The following is a 19,618-nucleotide window of genomic DNA, read 5'->3' as shown; positions in this document are numbered from 1 at the left end:
GTCGCCTCAAACATTCCTTCCAATGGTGAACTGTGGCTGAACTGTATGACTAACACACGCCCCTGTCTGTTGTCCCCTGCTAAGATCTGACGTTTCCTGTGCACACGGAGAGCAACCAGAGAGGGTCTTCAATTCTCTCCCCACTTGAAGATGAGATTGCCCCAACTTTTTCTGAACTCCTTGAAAGTTTAGGGCTTCATTTATTTATTTTCAGCCAACTGTTTGGACTCTTCCTTTTTAAGGTGAAGTTTAAGGGGCTGGCAGGCATACAGAAAGCTACTGGAAGAGACTATGTGAGGGTAAGCAGGGTGGATGGATAGTGTGGGTGATTATCTCGTTTAGTTTTTGCCTCATTCATCATTGTGAGAAAACGTAGAAATGACAGCTTTTCTTTTTTTTAAATTTTTTAACATTTACTCATTTTTGAAAGGCAGAGAGAGACAGAGCATGAATGGGGGAGGGGCAGAGAGAGAGGGAGACACAGAAACAGAAGCAGGCTCCAGGCTCCGAGCTGTCAGCACAGAGCCCGACTCGGGGCTCCAACTCAGGGACCGCGAGACCATGACCTGAGCCGAAGTCGGCTGCCCAACCGACTGAGCCACCCAGGCGCCCCAGAAATGACGGCTTTTCCAAATATTTACTGAAATGTCTCCTCTGCATTCTTTTTTTAAATTTTTTTTTAAGTTTTATTTATTTATTTTTGAGAGAGAGACAGAGAGAGTGAGTAGGGGAGGGGTAGAGAGAGAGGGAGAGAGAGAGAATCCCAAGCAGGCTCTGCGCTGTCAGCACAGAGCCCGATGCGGGGCTCAAACTCACACACCTTGAGATCACGACCTGAGCGGAAACCGAGAGTCGGACTCTTAACCGACTGAGCCACCCAGGCATCCGTCTTCTGCATTCTTTATGGACAAAACTCAGAAATAATTTCAACCACTTCTGCTTCCAGGCATTTTTATGATTTCTGTAAGTAGTGATGTTTCTGTGGTATTTGTATAGGTTTATATGTATATACTTAGACATTCATTTTTCCAGGTTTTCTTCCAACAGTGCTGATGTGGCGTATCCATCTTCCTGTCTACATACTTTACCTTCACGTCCATTTGTCTGGGCAAGTGCATCCCACTGCATATCTTAAGTCTACTTTATAGTTCAATGAGGAGAACTAGTTACTGATTTTTCACCAGGTGCAAGAGCTATCATCTTCCCCTTTATCATTATTAGTGGCCTTTGGGATTGTCAGTTTCTCCATTTATAAAGTGGAAATCATGGGCAATGTCAGATTTTTTTTTTAAGGCAACTTAATTTTAATCTTTATTAAAGGTGTACTCTATGTGGCTCCAAAGCATTAAAAACGCTAATAATTAGAGGGCAGCAAGAAAGGATACCCTCTGGACAGAACTCTGTTAGAATGCTTGGCAACAAGAAGCCAAGCTTCTTTGACACATGGCTACCATGAGGCAGGGGAGGCGCACATATGTGGTTCGCCTCGGTGTCTCCAGCCATCTGCACTGAAACACTGGCCTCTAGAGAGGTATTTTGTTTTGCAGGTTCAGTGACTTCTCCAAGATCATTCTTAATTAAGAGGCCAGAGTAACTACGAAGATCTATTTAGTTTCCAAATATTCAAACTTAACCCCTGCACTGTGCTTGGGGATGGGGAGATACACAATGATCACTGGACTGTCATCTGTACTTTTCTCTCCTGATGACTTCAATGCATCTCATTCAAATTTATTGATCTGTTTCGAACTACTTCTTGACCTCTCAACTGATTGAGTTGTCTTTCTTTGCATGTTTATATTGTCCTTAAAAGTGTAGTGACTCTGAGAGCACACTGTCCCTCAGGGGCAGGCTCATGAGAGCTTTGTAACAAGGTGTGGTGATACTTGTTAATTTATTTTCAATTTGCCTCCTCAGAGGGCCTACTGTTTGCTCGGCCTTTTTAGTTGTCACAGCAAATTGGACTGAAAGAGTGAATGGAAGAACTAATCTATGAAACGAGACCTAAAAGCTTACGTAGTTCAATCTGGAAAGATAAACATGGCAAGTGTAGGCTCAAGTGTATAGATTAATGGAGGCAGAAGGATGTACTGATGGAATTTGTGTTGTTGTTTTACTGTATTACCACATAAAAATGAAAATCATTTTTAAAAGAGTTAGGTGAGTTCATGAGTAATGATAAATAACAACTATTAAAGAAACAAGTATCTTGGAGCCTACTGCTAACCTCTTGCCCTGACATTAGTAAGAATAATTGTGTTTTGTAGTATTCTGAAAAAGTCACAAATGTAACTTCCTTTGGCAATTTTGGGGTCATTCTTATGTATTTAACTAATTCACAGACTGGGAATAGAATAGTTTCCTGCCATAGTAAACTTATGAGGCAAACCTTTCGCAAACGTTTCTGCCCTCAACCCAGAAGTCTATAATGGCCGTCATGCTTTTATGTTTTAGTGGTGATTTGGGAGTCATTTTGCTTGTTGACTGAGACTTCTTTTAAAAGAAGTACAACTATAAGAAATTAAAGGAACCGCCCCCCACTAAATTCCAGTGCTTTCTCTTCCAATTCCATTTGCTCTGCAACTATTAATAGTTCCTCAACTGCGATTTGTCTTTGTTTTAGGAATGCATTCAGTTTTATCAAGTAATTGGGAATTGAAAACACACACACACACACACACACACACACAACTTAAGAAAAAAAAGAAAACACACAACATTGTGGAAATGTACTCTATAGATATTAGAATTAATAGTCTATAAAAGGACAGAAAGTACTATGTAAACTTCTGTTACACACGTAAACTTAATTTTGCTCAAGAATACAAAACTGGGATGTCTGACCTTTCGGAAACAGCAAGGAACACACGCCAAATGTCAGCCATTTCCACAAGCAAGAAGCATGCACATTGTGTTTGACATTCCCTCACCCTTCATTACCACGTAGGATCACAGAGTACGGGCTATTTGACCTCCTAAAAACTTCTCAAGCCTGACCTTTTCTGTCCAGCCACTGCCAATAGTCTGTTCTGGCACTGCAGTAGACAAATCAGCATTCTTGTATCCAAAGCGACTCACTTCTTTCCCAGTCTTCACACTTCAGGCAGAGTGGTCTTTTCAAATGCCTAACCGACTGCGGCATGCTCTTGCATTAAACTCATTTGGGGGAGAATCTTCCCCTTGTTTGGGGGAAAGACTAAAACCTTGAACATGACCACCTGCTTCGGCTCATGTCTAGCCTCCACATCATAACTTTCCCTGCTGCCTCCTTCACTGTTTTCATTTTATCCCTCAAATGATCTGTCTCTGCTCCTGCCCCAGGGCTGTGCACATGATATTGCCCTTCCCAGGAATATTCTTCACCTCACTCTAAACCTAGTTAACTCCTGATGATGTTTCAGATTTCAGCTCAGAGTTTAATGTTTTTCCTTACCAACCCAGGCTAGATCAGATTTGTTTGTTGTATGTTCTCAGACAAATAATTCCTTTTCTTGTAAGAACTTATTTTATGATGATATAATCATTAGTGTAAATATCTGTTGTCCACTAGACTGTATACTCCAAAAGAGGACAGCCTGTATCAATATTTGCTCATTGTAATGTCTCAAGAGCTAGAAAGGTGATTGGCAGGTACTAGAAACTCACTGACTTTTTTTTTTATGGATCAATGAATGCATGACTTTTACATATCATTAAGTATAGAACTTTGCAAATTTGTTTCCATGTGGTCAAAGTACTCAGATTTTCAAATGTATTATATCATATCTGAAACAGGAAACTTAGTATTTGTCATGGTAGACTTTCTTTCTTTCTTTCTTTCTTTCTTTCTTTCTTCCTTTCTTACCATATATAATTCTTTCCATTTCGTAGTGTCATATTCTCAACCAACAACCTGGAAAGTAAGATAATGCAACTCATTAATGCCTAAAAAAATTTCATGGTATTATATGAAAATAATTCAGTGCAAATTTAGACAGAATCGAATCCATAGGAGGCCAGCTTCAGTGGCCTTGGCTTCACCTAGTTAAGAGTTAGCCATAGGTTGACATTTTTCTCTCCTTGGTTGTTCTGCTTCCCTGGAAGGTATTGTCTCTCTTCATACTTGTCTGGACTCTGTTTGTCCTTGTGTGTTAACCTTTGGAATCATCAAACAAGTTGTTTCAGAATCTGGGAAATCATGCCCAATGTCTTACTAGCTAATAAAGCAAAATCAAGAGAAGATAATCCTCAGGTTTTCATCTTAGTGTGATGTGGGCTTCCTCTGTATTTCACACATTCACTGTTGGTGATTCTTATCAGACCCTGACTTCTTAGTCCAGCAAGGTGATTTATTGGATACTCTGGGAAAAAATTAAGCCCCTTCAAATTACTCCATACTTTTAACATTGTTGTTACGAACAAATATTTGCTAAGTAGCAGTATGATATATGTAAAATGTCAAATGGATAGAAATAAGAACATCTTTTCCATTTGTTTGGTTCAAACAAAATATGTGTGAATGATCTTTGAAAGTCCTAGGGCTCAATATAAATTAATGTTATTCAGTAAATACAGCATTTTAGAAGTATTGTAGAACCTGCTTATAGTTCATTCATTTTTCTATGGAAGCTTGCATTTTAAAGGTTGGATAAACTGGTACTTTTGATTGTTTGCTTTGGTTTGCTTTTTATTTATACAGGTAAGTGGTTCTGACTAGGTATGTATTATTAGGAAACATCGACAACACATGCACTTAATACCAAATAGAAGTTTAATGGAAAGGTCTCATTTAGAGTTTAGGGGCACCTGGGTGGCTTAGTGGGTTAAGCATCCTACTTTGGCTCTGGTCATGATCTCATGGTTCATGAGTTCAAGCCCCGCATGGGGCTCTCTGCTGACAGCTCAGAGCCTGGAGCCTGTTTTGGATTCTGTCTCTCTCTCTCTCTCTCTCTCTCCCTCCCCTGCTAGCACTCTGTCTCTCTCTCTCAAAAATAAATAAACATTTTTAAAAATTAATAAAAAAAGTTTATGGGGCGCCTGGGTAGCGCAGTCGGTTAAGTGTCCGACTTCAGCCAGGTCACGATCTCACGGTCCGTGGGTTCGAGCCCCGCGTCGGGCTCTGGGCTGATGGCTCAGAGCCTGGAGCCTGTTTCCGATTCTGTGTCTCCCTCTCTCTCTGCCCCTCCCCCGTTCATGCTCTGTCTCTCTCTGTCCCAAAAATAAATAAACGTTGAAAAAAAAAAATTAAAAAAAAAAAGTTTAAATGGGGTTTAAAGAAAGTAGAAAAAGAAAAAAGGAAAAAGAAAAAGCTTGCAGGTGAGTGTTGAAATTAGCCTAAAGAAAGAAACATGAACAGTCATAGAAATAGTATTAAAATGCAGTTCAAGGAGGTAAGTGGAAGAAAACAAGGACATACTCACTCATAGAATTCGGCAGAATAACAGTCACAGCTAAGTATTTGACATTTTATACTCAGTCAAGACAGAATGGGCTAGCAAGTACATTCAAAAGTACCTTTTGAAAGAACACAATAAAGAAAGAATAAGCAACTGGACTGGGTTTGCTAGGGCATGACTAGATACTGAATACCTCTATTCTAACTATGTTAACTTAAAAATTAATTATTATTATTATTATTTTTTTTTTTTTTTGCAAAGCAAATTTTGCTTGTTTTGGCTAACAAAAATTCTAGTGCAATGATTTGAAAATGTTTGCTACCGTCAGTGGTAATGCCTTTGTCTTGTTGGGTGTAAAAGAGATGATTATCTTCCGCAGCAGCCTTTGTCCCATTCAGGAATGTCTCTGCTGTACCCCTCCCCCACCCACACCCTCACCACGGCCAGAGGCACCAGACTCTGGGAACACAGGCTTTTGTTGTTGTTTTCCCCTCCAGTTATTTTGGAAGCCCTTAATTGTGTCATCTTATTTCTTAAATGCTAACTCCCTGTATTTCTTTATTCTCTCTCAGGTAAATATGACACCTGACAGGACCAGAGCAGATACAAGTTCCTTTCCAAACCCAACACTCCTGAGACATTAGGGACGAGTAATAAATTAAGAATAAAACAAGTGCTAAGGCTGATAATTTTTTTAAATTAATCAATTAATTAATTAATTTATTTATTTATGTATTTTTGAGAGAGAGAAAGAGAGTGCATGTGTTCACAATCTTGGGAGGGGCAGAAGGAGAAAGAGAGAGAGAGAGAGAGAGAGAGAGAGAATCCCAAGCAGGCTTCATACTCAGCGCAAAGCCCCAAGTGGGGCTCAATCCCACAAACCATGAGATCATGACCTGAGCCGAAATTAAGAGTCTGATGCTTAACTGACTGAGCCACCCAGGTACCCCAAGGCCGATAATTTTTAAATACTTTATCCAAATTTACTTAATAATCTTTTCCAGTCCTTTCCTGAGGGTCATTCAATTGAAGGAGAACATTTGTTCTGGAACTCTCTTAACTTGGGTTTGTGGTCGCCCTAGTTGTTATCAAGTCACATTCCTCTCTTAGATTCCCTTTTAGAACTACACTGGGTTGACCAATGATATAACTAGTGATTTAGAGCCCAGGCCATAGAGTCAGACAGCTGAGGATCAAACCCTGCTCTGCACAAACTCTTACCCAGATGCTTAACTATAATGCCATAGTTTGCTAAAAGGAATAAAATGAGATCATACATGTAAAGCAGTTAGCTTTGTGACCAACTTATACTGATAAATGAAAATGTGTTAATTATTACTAAGATGCGTTTTAGTTCTCCTTTAATTAGATTTACACTCACATTTAACCCAGTCTATAATAGAGCAGTGTTCCCTAGACATCTGTGGTAGACAGCAGTATTTATCTTTTTAATTTTTAATCTTTTGCAGAGAGGTATTTCCATAAAATATAAGAACTTATAAGTAAAATATAAGAAAATATAAGTGCTTATAAGAAAATATAAGTGCTGGGGCGCCTGGGTGGCGCAGTCGGTTAAGCGTCCGACTTCAGCCAGGTCACGATCTCGCGGTCCGTGAGTTCGAGCCCCGCGTCGGGCTCTGGGCTGATAGCTCAGAGCCTGGAGCCTGTTTCCGATTCTGTGTCTCCCTCTCTCTCTGCCCCTCCCCCGTTCATGCTCTGTCTCTCTCTGTCCCAAAAATAAATAAACGTTGAAAAAAAAAATTTAAAAAAAAAAAAAGAAAATATAAGTGCTAAAAAATTATTTTTAAAAATACAAATAAAAGGGCAGCATTTTATTTTATTTTTTTAACATTTATTTATTTTTGAGACAGAGAGAGACACAGCATGAACGGGGAGGGGCAGAGAGAGAGGGAGACACAGAATCGGAAGCAGGCTCCAGGCTCTGAGCTGTCAGCCCAGAGCCCGACGCGGGGCTCGAACTCACGGACCGCGAGATCCTGACCTGAGCTGAAGTCGGACGCTTAACCGACTGAGCCACCCAGGCGCCCCAGGGCAGCATTTTTAATTTTACATTCAACAAATACTCTTAAATTGCTACAGAAGTTTATAAATGCTTTTGCTCAATTTCTGTACTTGTTTCATTGCAGACAGGGTATAAATAATTTGTAGCCGGGCACGGGTCCCTGAACCAAACTTTAAGTAGTCCTATGATGGAGACTATGTAATATATTCTGTCATTTACCTTTTGAATGAGATGACCCTATTTCTAAAATGTTCTAAAATATTCCCTGACGTTGTCATGATTGGTTTATCTACAACTTCGACTTCACTTGATATTTCTGCTGTAACAAAAGTACCAATCACTAACTGAATCGGTAAAATCCTTAAAATGGAGGATGAGGCGATGCTGATAATCTGACATTGAGACGCCACGAATCTCTGCTTTGATGAAGCCTGTATTTGTCAGACCAAGAAGCTTGCATATCACTGTGTGCATATGTTATCTGTTGACATCATTCACTTAGATCGTCCAGAAAAGATTTTAAAACTCATAGCAGCACTTTTTCTGGATTTGCTTACATATATTCAGTGTGATTCCCTTCACATAATGCACTGTCGGTTTTACATTTCTCTTTTAGCAAAGTTCAGTACAGTTAGCATATGACCCTACATATGTTGGAGAAGTATACCGTTGGGAAGCTGATGTGTGATAAAACACCAGAACACATTTGATCTGAGAGCTCAGTTTTTACTCACAACATCATCCACTATGACACCCTCATCCGATTCCAGCACCTTTCCTCGGGAATTTATGACAGCCATGGACTGTGTTTTTCTGGGGGGATGGTTGGCAACAGATGGCAGCCAACCCAATTTCTGTTTTGTTCAATGTTTCTTTAACTGATCAATGGGGAGAAATGTTGTATACAGGTTGGGCGAAGGGGAGAAGAGATTCATTTTAAGTACCCGTATGTTTTCTTGTTTCTTTTTTTTTTTTTTTTTTTTCACTCTCTTAAGAATTTGCTTTCTTTCCCTCTGTACAATAACATAGAGAGATGAGTCACCTCTGTCAATATAATAGCATGTATCACTCATTACTGTTTTCCATCTATATTTTCTTTTGCATGCAGGTGTAGATATAAAGATCAGCAGATAAGATACATATTTTCTGTGTTTTAGCTGAAGGATAAAGTAATTACCTGTATCAGTTATCAATTGCCTTTATGACACCATGTACAACCACAAGAGCTGATGTGGCACGTAACTGTTAAGTGCATACAGCTTGTACACGTGGGGGTCAGGTGGAGCTTGGCTAAGCAACTCTGTAGATCTCGGGCAGGACTTGACTGTGTGTCTGGGAATGGGCCAGCCTAGGTTGGAACAGCTGGCTCTACTCCACCGATGTCTCTCCTCAAGCAGGCTAGCCAGGCATGCTGTCATGACTGTGCAGGAGGAGGAGAGACTGTGCAGGAGGTCATCAGACCTCTACTTTCTTCACCTTGACTCACGGTGGGAGGACGTGTCAAATTACGTGCTAAGAGCATTGTTCAGGGGAGGGTGAAGCATTTGGGCCATTTTGGCAATTGATTGCATACCTAAAAGAAGAGATATTTTCAGCTAAATGCTATGATAAATGAGTAGGAATAGTTAGATATATTTATCTTGATGAAAATAAATGTATTTGGGCAAGTTACTAAACTCTCCATGATCAATATCTTCCATTCTAAAATGGAGATAATAGCACCAATCCTGTAGAATGATGGTGAAGATTAAAATCATTGATTATGTAAAGTGCTTAGCACAGTGCCTGATGCAGAGTATACATAATTTAAGTAAGAGTAAAAGTTGTTAACATTAGTATTATTATCATCATTATTGTGGTAAAGATTTCACTGTTGAGCACTGAAAAATGTGTGAGGATGGTGTACAGTTGGATCCGCAGTTTCTTAAGCATATTTATTTTGTAATTTTTTTGCTAATATTTATAGCACTGATACCATCTGTTCATGTTACAAGCATTATTATTTTAGGGATTTATCCATGTCTATATTCTAGAGAAAACAGATTTAACATTCTAGAACCAGTTGGCATATATTTTTATTTAATCTTAAACTTTACTTTCTTATTTGTTTCCATTTTCTTGCTTCAATAAATGTTATACTAATGTTAAGAAATAGTAATAAGCTTATGAATAATACCAGTTTAATTGATATTTCCTAAAATTTTCTGATCATTTATAAATTTACTAATGGTAATAGGAACATATTCCAATATTTACCAAGCTCTAATAGTCATACAAATCATCTGGAGTCTTGTTAAAATGCAAATTCTGACTTGGTAGATCTGCAGTGGAGCCCAGGATTTGGCATCTCTGACAAGTTCCCAGGTGAAAAAGTTGCTATTTGGTCCCTGAATAGCAAGCAGATATATATATTCTCCTATGGATAGTTAAAAATTTTATATATGTGTATATATAACATGCGTGAACATACATAAAAGTACATAGTTGTATAAATAAATAAATTAAATCAATTATTTAGTATAATAAACAAATTACATTCTTGCCACAGTTCCAAACAAATATGTCAATAAGTCATAAAAAGAAAATATTTATTCAATATAATAAGTTAAAAATATATTTAATACATAAATCAATATGTCTAAAGATAAATCTGTGTTTATATAATAACATCTCTAAATGTCAAATAGTGTCTTTCCTGGCAAAAGAAAGAAGAAAGACAGAAAGAAAGAAAGGGTCTTCATTTGCAATTTTTTTCTCTAGAAACTACTTCAGGAAGAGCTTTTGGATGTATAAATATGAGTACTGGAGAGCCTGCTTTGTTGGGAACAATATACTTCAAACCACTGGGTCTTACAATCAAATAAAAGCTGTCTCCTAAACACAAATGTAATTATGCTTTATTCTGAAGTACATGCACAAACAATTGAATTTTTTTTTCTTCCTGTGGGTATTAGTCATGGTCTAATATTATGAATATTTGATTATGTAGAGTTTCAGATAACTACATTAGTCACCTCGGTTGTCTGTTTTTGAGTGTTAACTACAAGTTCTGTCTTGTCCCCAGATTCACAACTGTAAACTCTTCTAAAAGGTCAGAATATTCTTTCCTTAAATGTAGTCTTCAGGGTACCCACAATTTCTTTTTAAAGAGCTGAGTAGCATCAGAACAGTATCATTAATGCAAACCATGGATTTTGAAACCATAGAAGGTGAAGGAGAACAGGTAGATCTCTACTGATCTCAGGATAAATTCTAGTATGTGATATCTCTGAGGAGTAGAAAAGGAAGAAAAAAAAACCCTGAGAATTCAGGTCATGTGGATCTTTGGGATTCCTGTATGTAGAAATGTCTATTGAACTGAAAGCTGTGAAGAATAATTAAGTCACTACTTCCCTGGCCATAGTAACAGTGAACATTGGAGTTCTATATATTATATAATTACCAATATAAATATAAATATGCCTATAGTTTACAACTCAGTGTACACTTTACCAATTATTTTGCACTTCTATTATCTTATTTGAGGTTTGCAAGAAACCTTTATGATTTGTTACTGTTCTCCGAGGAAGAACTTGGAGTCTGGCTCCTTCCTTCTCTGTTTAAGTCTGGGGAGAAACACTCCAAAGTTCAGGGTCAGGGTCATTACTGAGATATTGATGAGAGAAGACTGGGCTTTTTGATGACTCTGAAAATATAGAAGTTAACATAATATTAACAGGTATTATTTATTGTGCATTTATCATGTGCTATTTGCTAGTGTCTATCTAATATCATTTCTCTACCCTCTCTTTTTAATCTATTTTAGATTTGCCTTATCTTGTAATAGATGCTGTACATTTATCTGGAATGCCTGTTTATATATTTTCCTTTGAAACAGCGGAGGTGATGGTGATGCTGGTGGTAGGCAAACTTGTAGATATTAACCAAATGCAAATTTGCGTTTCTCCTAGTTGGTGCAGCGACTGAAGGAATTTTTGAGCTAACTACTTGCATCTCCTAACCAGAAACCCAAGCTCACAACACACCGTATGGGCTTTTCCAGGGACAAACTCATGAAACTGATTGAAATTGTTTACAATTGTGTATGTGAAAATAGGTAGAATCCAAGTTCAATTTGGCAATACTTAGCTCCTTAGTAATTTGAATTTTAATGAACAACCCCTCCATATTTATCTAGGTTGGGAAGTCCTTAGATCAGAGTTGGTAAAGCTTTTTGGCAAATCACCATACAGTAAACATTGTAGGCTTCGCGGTCCATACAATCTGTCTCAACAATTCATTCCTGAACTTTGGAATGTAGGCTACCAGAAGAGATGGTAGCTGCATTTGTCCCTTGGGCTATAGCTTGCTGGACCACTGACTTAGAGCCTCACGGTCACTTTCAGCACTTTGGTTATGGTTTTCCTTAATTATCTGGGTTCGTAGCTCTTCATTAGTTATGAAATACAGAACATGGGCCTTCCCTTCCCTCCACCCTCTTCTTTCATCCAGAACCCAGAAGCCTCCCTTAGTATATGCAAATGGCTTATCGGGGTATTTTCCTAAACAAAGGCATTTCCCTGAGAAGAGGGATTCTGCCCCTACTGTTAAGATAATAAGTGCACCACAGATGGTGCTTTCAATTCAGAACAACCACATGCATAAAAGGAGATAGGAAGTTTTTGTCTAATTGTTCTGTTTTTCTATTCTATGAGTTGACGATTTAGTTTGGCAATGATACAAATTAATATTTAAGCCTCTGCTGGAACTCAACCATTGTTGTTGATGTTTTGGTATCGGTGGTTCTAAATATAGGCAGGCAAGATGAGAAAAAGACACATCAAACTCCTATTCTGTTTCATTTTGGCAGTTTCGGAGAGTTTCTATTTAAGCTTACATCTAAATAAGCATTCTCATTTTATCACTGCCGGTTTTAGAGCAGTTCACTGGCACAATCATCGTATTACTCAAACGTATAAAAACCATACGATAGGTTAGGGCTGTGCTGCTAAGCCACCTGGGCTCCCTTCTTCATTTAGTGTTTCTGCTCCTCTACATTGGAGGTCTCAAACTACAGGCTCATGGGCCCGTCTCTGACCCTGGGTCTCTCTGATACTGAAAAACAAAAACAAGAATTAAGAAATAGTTGCTACTATTAAAAGGAAATTGTATCTAGAAACCTGATGTCTTATTTCCTTTGGAAAACCGGGCTTACTAAAGCTCTAAGGTTTCTATTTTCACATGAGAACCGTGTGAGGAACAGCTGTTCTTTTTTATCATTCTTTCCACCACTCGGTCTCTTCAACACTGAGCCTGAGCTGGGGGGCATTTAGCCTCATAATGGTGCCAGGGTTCCAACGGCCAGCTTCACTCTTGTGTCTACCTGGTCAGTAGAGGCACCGAGTTTGTGACCCCTGCTGGCTACATGTACCCTAGGGATCTCATCAGCAACAATGTCCACCTGTGGGACTATTCACTCCATCTGTCCTCCTAAAGCATGTTGTGGGACTCAGACACAATACTGTGGCCATGTTAATTGCATAGTTGTTATCAACAGCAGGTATGTTTATGGGTTATGTTTTATTCATTTGGTCAATGCCAGTTTTCCCTTGCAAGGAAATACCTTTTAGAAGGTAGGACCAAGAAAAAGAAAAGGGTTTCTGTCTTCAATAATTTTTAGAACATAGAGCCTTTCTCTGTTCGTCTGGGCTGCAAGGAAGTTCATAACTCAATTTAACAATGTGTCACAATTCCGGTGCTATTTATCTTCTTACTTTGTGTGTCTCTGATAATGATAGCAACACTGATTACTAAGGTGAACGCACATATATGCATGTACAATCTTCAAGTCCATTTTGCAAGAGACTGGGCTTCAACACATCAGAGTATAAGTGTTACTAATGTCTCAGAACCATCCTCCACACTGACAACAGATACGTGTCTGCAAAATACCAGACTAAATCATTATTCCCTTGCTTATTCAGGAAGTACTGTCTGCATATCTACCTCTTGCTCATAAGGAATCTAAGTAATTATCAAAGTGTCCAAAACCCTTCACATTTCCCTAATCTACCTTCCTATCCACATATCTGTGAAGTCACTGGCCCACCTCACAGAAGGGGGATGTGGAATGACTTCCTCAGAGTCGCCAGAGGCAAACATTTTATCTAAAAAGACTTAGTGTCAGGGGCACCCGGGTGGCTCAGTTGGTTAAGCAGCCGACTCTTGATTTCAGCTCAGGTTATGATCTCACGGTTCCTGGGTTCGAGTCCCACACTGGGCTCTGTGATTACAGAGCACAGCCTGATTTGGATCCTCTGTCTCCCTCTCTCTGCCCTCCCCCACTTGTTCTCTCTCTCTCAAAATGAATAAATGTTAAAAATAATAAATAAATAAATAAATAAATAAATAAATAAATTTTTTTAAAGTAAAAAAAGAGAAAGACCTAGTGTCCGAGGTCCTGAAGTATACTCTAAGAACAAATGATTTCTTCCACATCTAGGATCTTCATTCTCTTTCATATATAATTTAGGATAGAGACCATGTGACATGTTCCTAATTTGCTATTGGTAATGTCCTCTGAGCAGTGGGGATCAGATGGGGATAGGGGTTGACTACTCTGTGTAACTGCTTTTCCAACACTGGAGGCCCCGGTGTCTCTAGGGAAAGGCCAGTCAGTAATCCTGTCAATAAGGTGAGCCAGGCTCTGGGCAGAGACCGGCTATCCCAGATGGCAGGTGCCAGTTCCTGTGACCCGGGAGTGGCCTCCTGGGTCAGCTCTTCTCCACCCCCCTCCCAGCTGGTTTTGAGACAGGTTTTAACAGGTAAAACCGGATGCCTTGGCCTGTCTCAATAAAAGGCCAGCGACACACAGAGTCTAATTTGTTTGTCATAGAAGGTGCACATTCAAATAGTATGTTGTATTTATTAGTCTTTTGAGGGCAAGCCAGATTTACAGCATTCCACTTTATTTTTCCCCACCACAAATGTGTGAGCATGCATCCTTTAGTCAGTCCTCCCTCTACAGCATGGCCTGATTAACTCAGAGACTGTCATTTATTAGCAAGAGAACTAATGGGAGGATATTTGGAAAAATAAGATATTGTAGAAGGCCAGAATATTTATTTGGGTGGGATCTCATTCAAACCTGAGCTGGCATCATATAGAAGAAATGAAGACCTACCGAAATTCCTTTGGGAGGGGCCAAGCCCACCTTTTGGCTACTTTCATCTCATCAAATTAATCACCTTTTGGATCTGTTATCTTTGTCATGAAAAACGTCTGCCATTAACAAAACCTGTTCCCCTTGGAAAACTATTAGCTTTCAGCGAATTAAAGTTATGGGGCACTCTGAATTAATTGTATCCGGCAAGGGACACCATTTGATAATTCACACTCTCGTGGGAAATATTGAAAGAACCTTTCCACAGGCAGTAATGTCACATTCCTTATTATAGCTGGCATAACTTTAACTCTTACAGGTTTAATTTTTGGTCCCTAAAGGACGTGTTTTTCAGAATGCATAAAGAAAACAATGTATAAAAAAAGAAACAAGTTATTTTCTGCAGTCATAAAAATCTATTCAGGTGAAAATTTTTTCAAGTACAGTGATAGTTTTTAAAAGGCCAATGACAAGAAACCTCTATTTTGCATCTATATTTCATATATATATATATATATATATATATAGAATAGCACAGTGTTGAACTATTTAAAATAGCCACAAAGACTAGTTAAGTCATTTCTGTGTGTATAACTAGGAAGCTTGAAGTTTTAAATTACTTTTAATAGAAGTCTCTCAGAAATGTCTTTCTTGATTAAAGTTTAGAAGTGTGTATGGGGCCCCTGGGTGGCTCAGTTGGTTAAACATCCGGCTTCGGCTCAGGTCATGATCTCAGAGTCCTTGGGTTCAAGCCCTGCGTTGGGCTCTGTGCTGACAGCTCAGAGCCTGGAGCCTGTTTTGGATTCTGTGTCTCCCTCTCTCTCTGCCCCTCTTCAGCTCACACACACACACACTCTCTCTCTCTCCAAAATAAATAAACTTTTTTAAAAAATTAAAAAAAAAGAAATGTGTAAAAGTCATCTATGAATATTTATGTCATTAATGATAATCATATAGTAGGGAGCTTTGGGCTGGTCATTGGTGGAGATCATGGCAGTGAGACTCAGGGCACTTGATTCACTTTACCCTTTCCAGAAAAGCCAGGTGGATTGCAGTCAGGGCAGCTTTTAATGTTTCTCTTCAAAAATTCTAGCTGGTGTGCAGCGCCTGGTCGGCTCATCTGGTTGAGCGTCTGACTTTGGCTCAGGTTGTGATCTTACAGTTCACAAGTTTGAGCCCCGCATCGGGCTGTGTGCTGACAGCTCAGAGCCTGGAGCCTGCTTCGGATTCTGTGTCTCCCTCTCTCTCTGCCCCTCCCTGACTCGTGCCCTGTCTCTTTCTCTCAAAAATAAATAAACATTTTTAAAATTTTTTTTAAAAATAATAAATCCAGTGGGGTTCCAAAGCATGGAATTAGGTCATTATTTCCAGCTCCCATCTCTATGAGCAGCTGACACAACACCCATCCTCAACTCCCGTGGCTGGCTTGTGTGCCAGCTGATTGTCATGGTTTTCCTTTGAGTTTTGGGTCTCTTTGTAGGTAAAACATAACACCTTATCATATCAGTGATCTAATGCATGGCTAGCAGCTACTAGGGGAGCATATAATTATTCCTATGGAAATAGTGAAAATAGATGAACAAATTCCGTAAGTATAAATCTTATTTTTGTTTAGCATATTGTGAGTATTGTGCTTTTTCTGGTTGTACTCTGGCTGAATTGTACACTGTTTCACTGAGACTGTTCTGAGTTTGTGCGTGTCTCCTATTTTCTCGCAAAAGGACATCCATACTCTTGCCTTTGCATATGTTCCCAATAGTAGCAGATTCTTCTCTATTCATTGCATATTTAAAAAGTGTGCAAATAGTACGTGAGGACGAGGTGAGGCTGGTCATCTCTGCCCAAGGGTTGGCTCATTCCTCCCGGGCAGACAAATTTCTGGAGGAATAAAGACAAATTTTGGGGAGGCTTCCATTCCTTCCTCTAACTGTCTTTTCTTCCTCTTGTCTCAACAGGAACTGTTTACCCCTGAATGCAAGTTTAAAGAATCTGTTTTTGAAAACTACTATGTCATCTACTCATCTATGCTGTATAGACAACAGGAATCTGGTAGAGCCTGGTTTTTGGGATTGAATAAGGAAGGGCAAGTCATGAAAGGAAACAGAGTAAAGAAAACCAAACCAGCAGCTCATTTTCTACCCAAGCCATTGGAAGGTGAGTGTTCTGTGTACATTATCCTTCTCAGTTTACCACACATTTATTTTCCCCATTGCTAACTCTACATTGGCCGCAAGGAACTTCATGGAATGCTGGAGATTATCTGTACCTGGATCTGGGTGGTAATCACACAGATATCTACTTTAGCCATGAATCTAAGGTTTGTACACTTTACATATGTGCGTGTATGATATATATATATACACATACACATAAATCATAAACATAGATATAAAGATTTACGGGATTTATAAAAATATATGCCTATATATGTACATATATACATACACAGTTAAGTTTTGAAAATTATGGAATACAAGTATTTGCCCATTTTGATGGTATTTAGCTGAAAGTAATCACATACTTGTGAATTATTGTAATTACAGAAAATGAAGGGTTAATCACTTGGCCTTGAGAGAGTGTCGATATCACAGATCTCCCTTCCAACTATGAAATTGTTTAGTAAACTTTGGTACCACCTTCTTATATATTCACTTGAAAACAATGAAGCCTTGGCATTTACTTTGATCAGATTCACAGAGAGCAGACCACGAAGTGTTGATAATTAATCAGAAGCATCTGCGCCTTTCTCATTAAGGATTCTGCCAAAAGTTCCATTTACCTTATCTACATAATTTTTGAGAACTACAAAAAAAATTGACATGGAGGCATTTCAAAAGTGTTGTCTATTCAAATACTTTTGCTTACCTTTGACAAAAAAGCAGATCTACACTAACTAAATAAACACTTTCATCTAACTTAGTTTGATTTTCCTTTTGTTTTTTTGTTCCCAGAAGAAAGGTTTAGCCATCAAGAGAAAATGTACACTGGTTTTTTATAATCCATATTCCTTATATAGGAATGAGATAATTTGGAATATTAAAGGTTAATTATTAGTTATCTGTGAATGCATAATTCAGCTTTCAGTTCGCCTAAGTTTGGAAAACCACTCTTACTGGTTACTACCATCTGTATGATTTCATCAATAATGGCTTACTGTCCCCTTAACTCAATTTGCCTACAGAACAAGCCATTGAAACCAACTGGTTAGCCACCATGGCCCATCTAGGAAAGGAAGAATTATGCCAGAATCTGAAATATGAGTGAATTATTCTCATTATATGATAGATCATAAGGCAATTAGAGTAGAAATAAGAAATGAGAGAGTTTGGCTATTCTTCCAGAGTAACACCTCTATGATTTGGCCTTATGTTTGTTGATGAATTTTGAGACCATCAGACTCACCAATATTCAAATGCAAGTGAAAAATTAAAAAACTAAGTCTGTAGCAGTTCTAGAAAAATCTTGGTTTATTTGCCACCTCGCTTTGTCTCTTTATATTAACTTTTGTGTTGAATATGAACAGATGAGAATTAACCAAATTTCTAAAACCTTATCTTTTAGCTACATAAATGTAATGAAAATCAAAAGGGACTTTATGTCTCTTAACTGAAGCAAAATCTGGAGACCTGCTATTTTTGTATATCTAGCAGGAAATATCGGAGACTGAGATGAGGTGTAATAATATCACTTGGTATTTGAATCATACACTGAAGAGTTGAGTGTGTGTGTGTGTGTGTGTGTGTGTTGTGCATTTATGTATTTTTCAGGCAGAGAGGAACAGTATTTTCAAATAATTAGCAGACAGAGGTACTCTAAGAACAATTAAGGGGGTATTAATTATAATGACAGAGGTTATCACGTAGTGTAAGTTATAGAGGAGAATTAATTTCAAAACCCCTACAGGATGTAAATTATATGATTGGAAATGTTTATGGCAAATTAGGTACTTGATTAATTGTTGATGCTCTGGGGCATTCCTGTCTCTTACACAACTTCACCACATAGACAATCAAGGTTAATGCTCTGCCGCTATTGTCTCCTAATTGAATTAGTAGTGAGAGAGGAGAAATCGGACATTGCTTCAAGGATATGGATTAATCCCTTTTACTACCTTGCCAAGTCATTTCAGGCAGGTCTGGTGTACACATGCACTTTCAAATATGTGTGCTGTTGAAAATCCACATGCTGCATTGATGCAAAAGAAGTTGTACCACCTTGAGCATGGAGAACGCATATGGTGGTCCATCCTGACCATAGAGTCTCTTCATAAAATATCAGACCCTTTCCAAAGCCTAAAAAGCAGGTTAGACAGCTCTAATTCCTGAGTATTTCTGATGGCAGATGATTTTAACTCAGCTAATTTCCCCCAAGCATCAGTCCCCCTGAAATGTCCTTCTGCAAGATTCCCTAGAACTATTTTCCAAAAACCCACATGAACTACTGTGATTAACTGAGCCACTGGACACTATTCAAGCAATTGCTCAGGACTTACTCGGGCATCCATCCCACATGCACTCTTGCCATTCTGTGCTTCTGCCTTATATGACATCAATTATTAGGTTTTTAATAACATATCAGAATGAGGCATAAAAATACAAAATGCCCCACACATGCCTTCAGATTTTTAAGGGTCTCTTTCCATGATGGTGGGAGAGGAAATCTAAAGAATGATCTCCCACAGTCCCTGGCTAAGGAAAGTGAGTTATTGTTGCTTTGGATAGCTTTTGAAGTTGACGCGAGTGTGATTATGTTGCTTTTGAACCACTTGAGTGGAAAATAACGTGATGATCTAGAGGGTAAATACCAGGACTCGAAAAGATGAATGGGAGTGAGGGGTTTCAGTGTTGACATCAGGGTGCAGTGGGAGGGAAGTATGAGTCTTCCTGACTGGACAAAGAGAAACAGGTTTGTGCCCCCCCTAAAGGAGATATGCAGATATGTTATCTAAGTGCTTGCCATTGGTGTGTGTGTTTGTGTGTACTTTATATCTGAGCCCCACAAAGAGGCCACTGCTCCTATTTAAACCCTCTCTCCTAGACAAAAACCCACACTCACTCAAGTGCACATATTAGTTACACA

General features: G+C 38.7%; 1 protein-coding gene across 2 annotated transcripts in view; it reads left to right on the top strand.

Annotated features, from left to right (window-relative positions):
* FGF14 (fibroblast growth factor 14) overlaps positions 1–19,618 on the top strand; it is a 618,457-nt gene that overhangs the window by 595,521 nt on the left and 3,318 nt on the right. For both annotated transcript variants that reach the window (XM_030313640.1, XM_030313648.1), the window contains exon 4: positions 16,495–16,693. In XM_030313640.1, the coding sequence (XP_030169500.1) occupies positions 16,495–16,693 (199 nt within the window). The remainder of the gene's footprint in view (positions 1–16,494; positions 16,694–19,618) is intronic.

Source organism: Lynx canadensis, chromosome A1 (assembly GCF_007474595.2).
Source record: "Lynx canadensis isolate LIC74 chromosome A1, mLynCan4.pri.v2, whole genome shotgun sequence".
Lineage (NCBI taxonomy): Eukaryota > Metazoa > Chordata > Mammalia > Carnivora > Felidae > Lynx > Lynx canadensis.
Note: the sequence above shows the minus strand (reverse complement) of the source record. Positions and strands in the feature narration are given on the sequence as shown.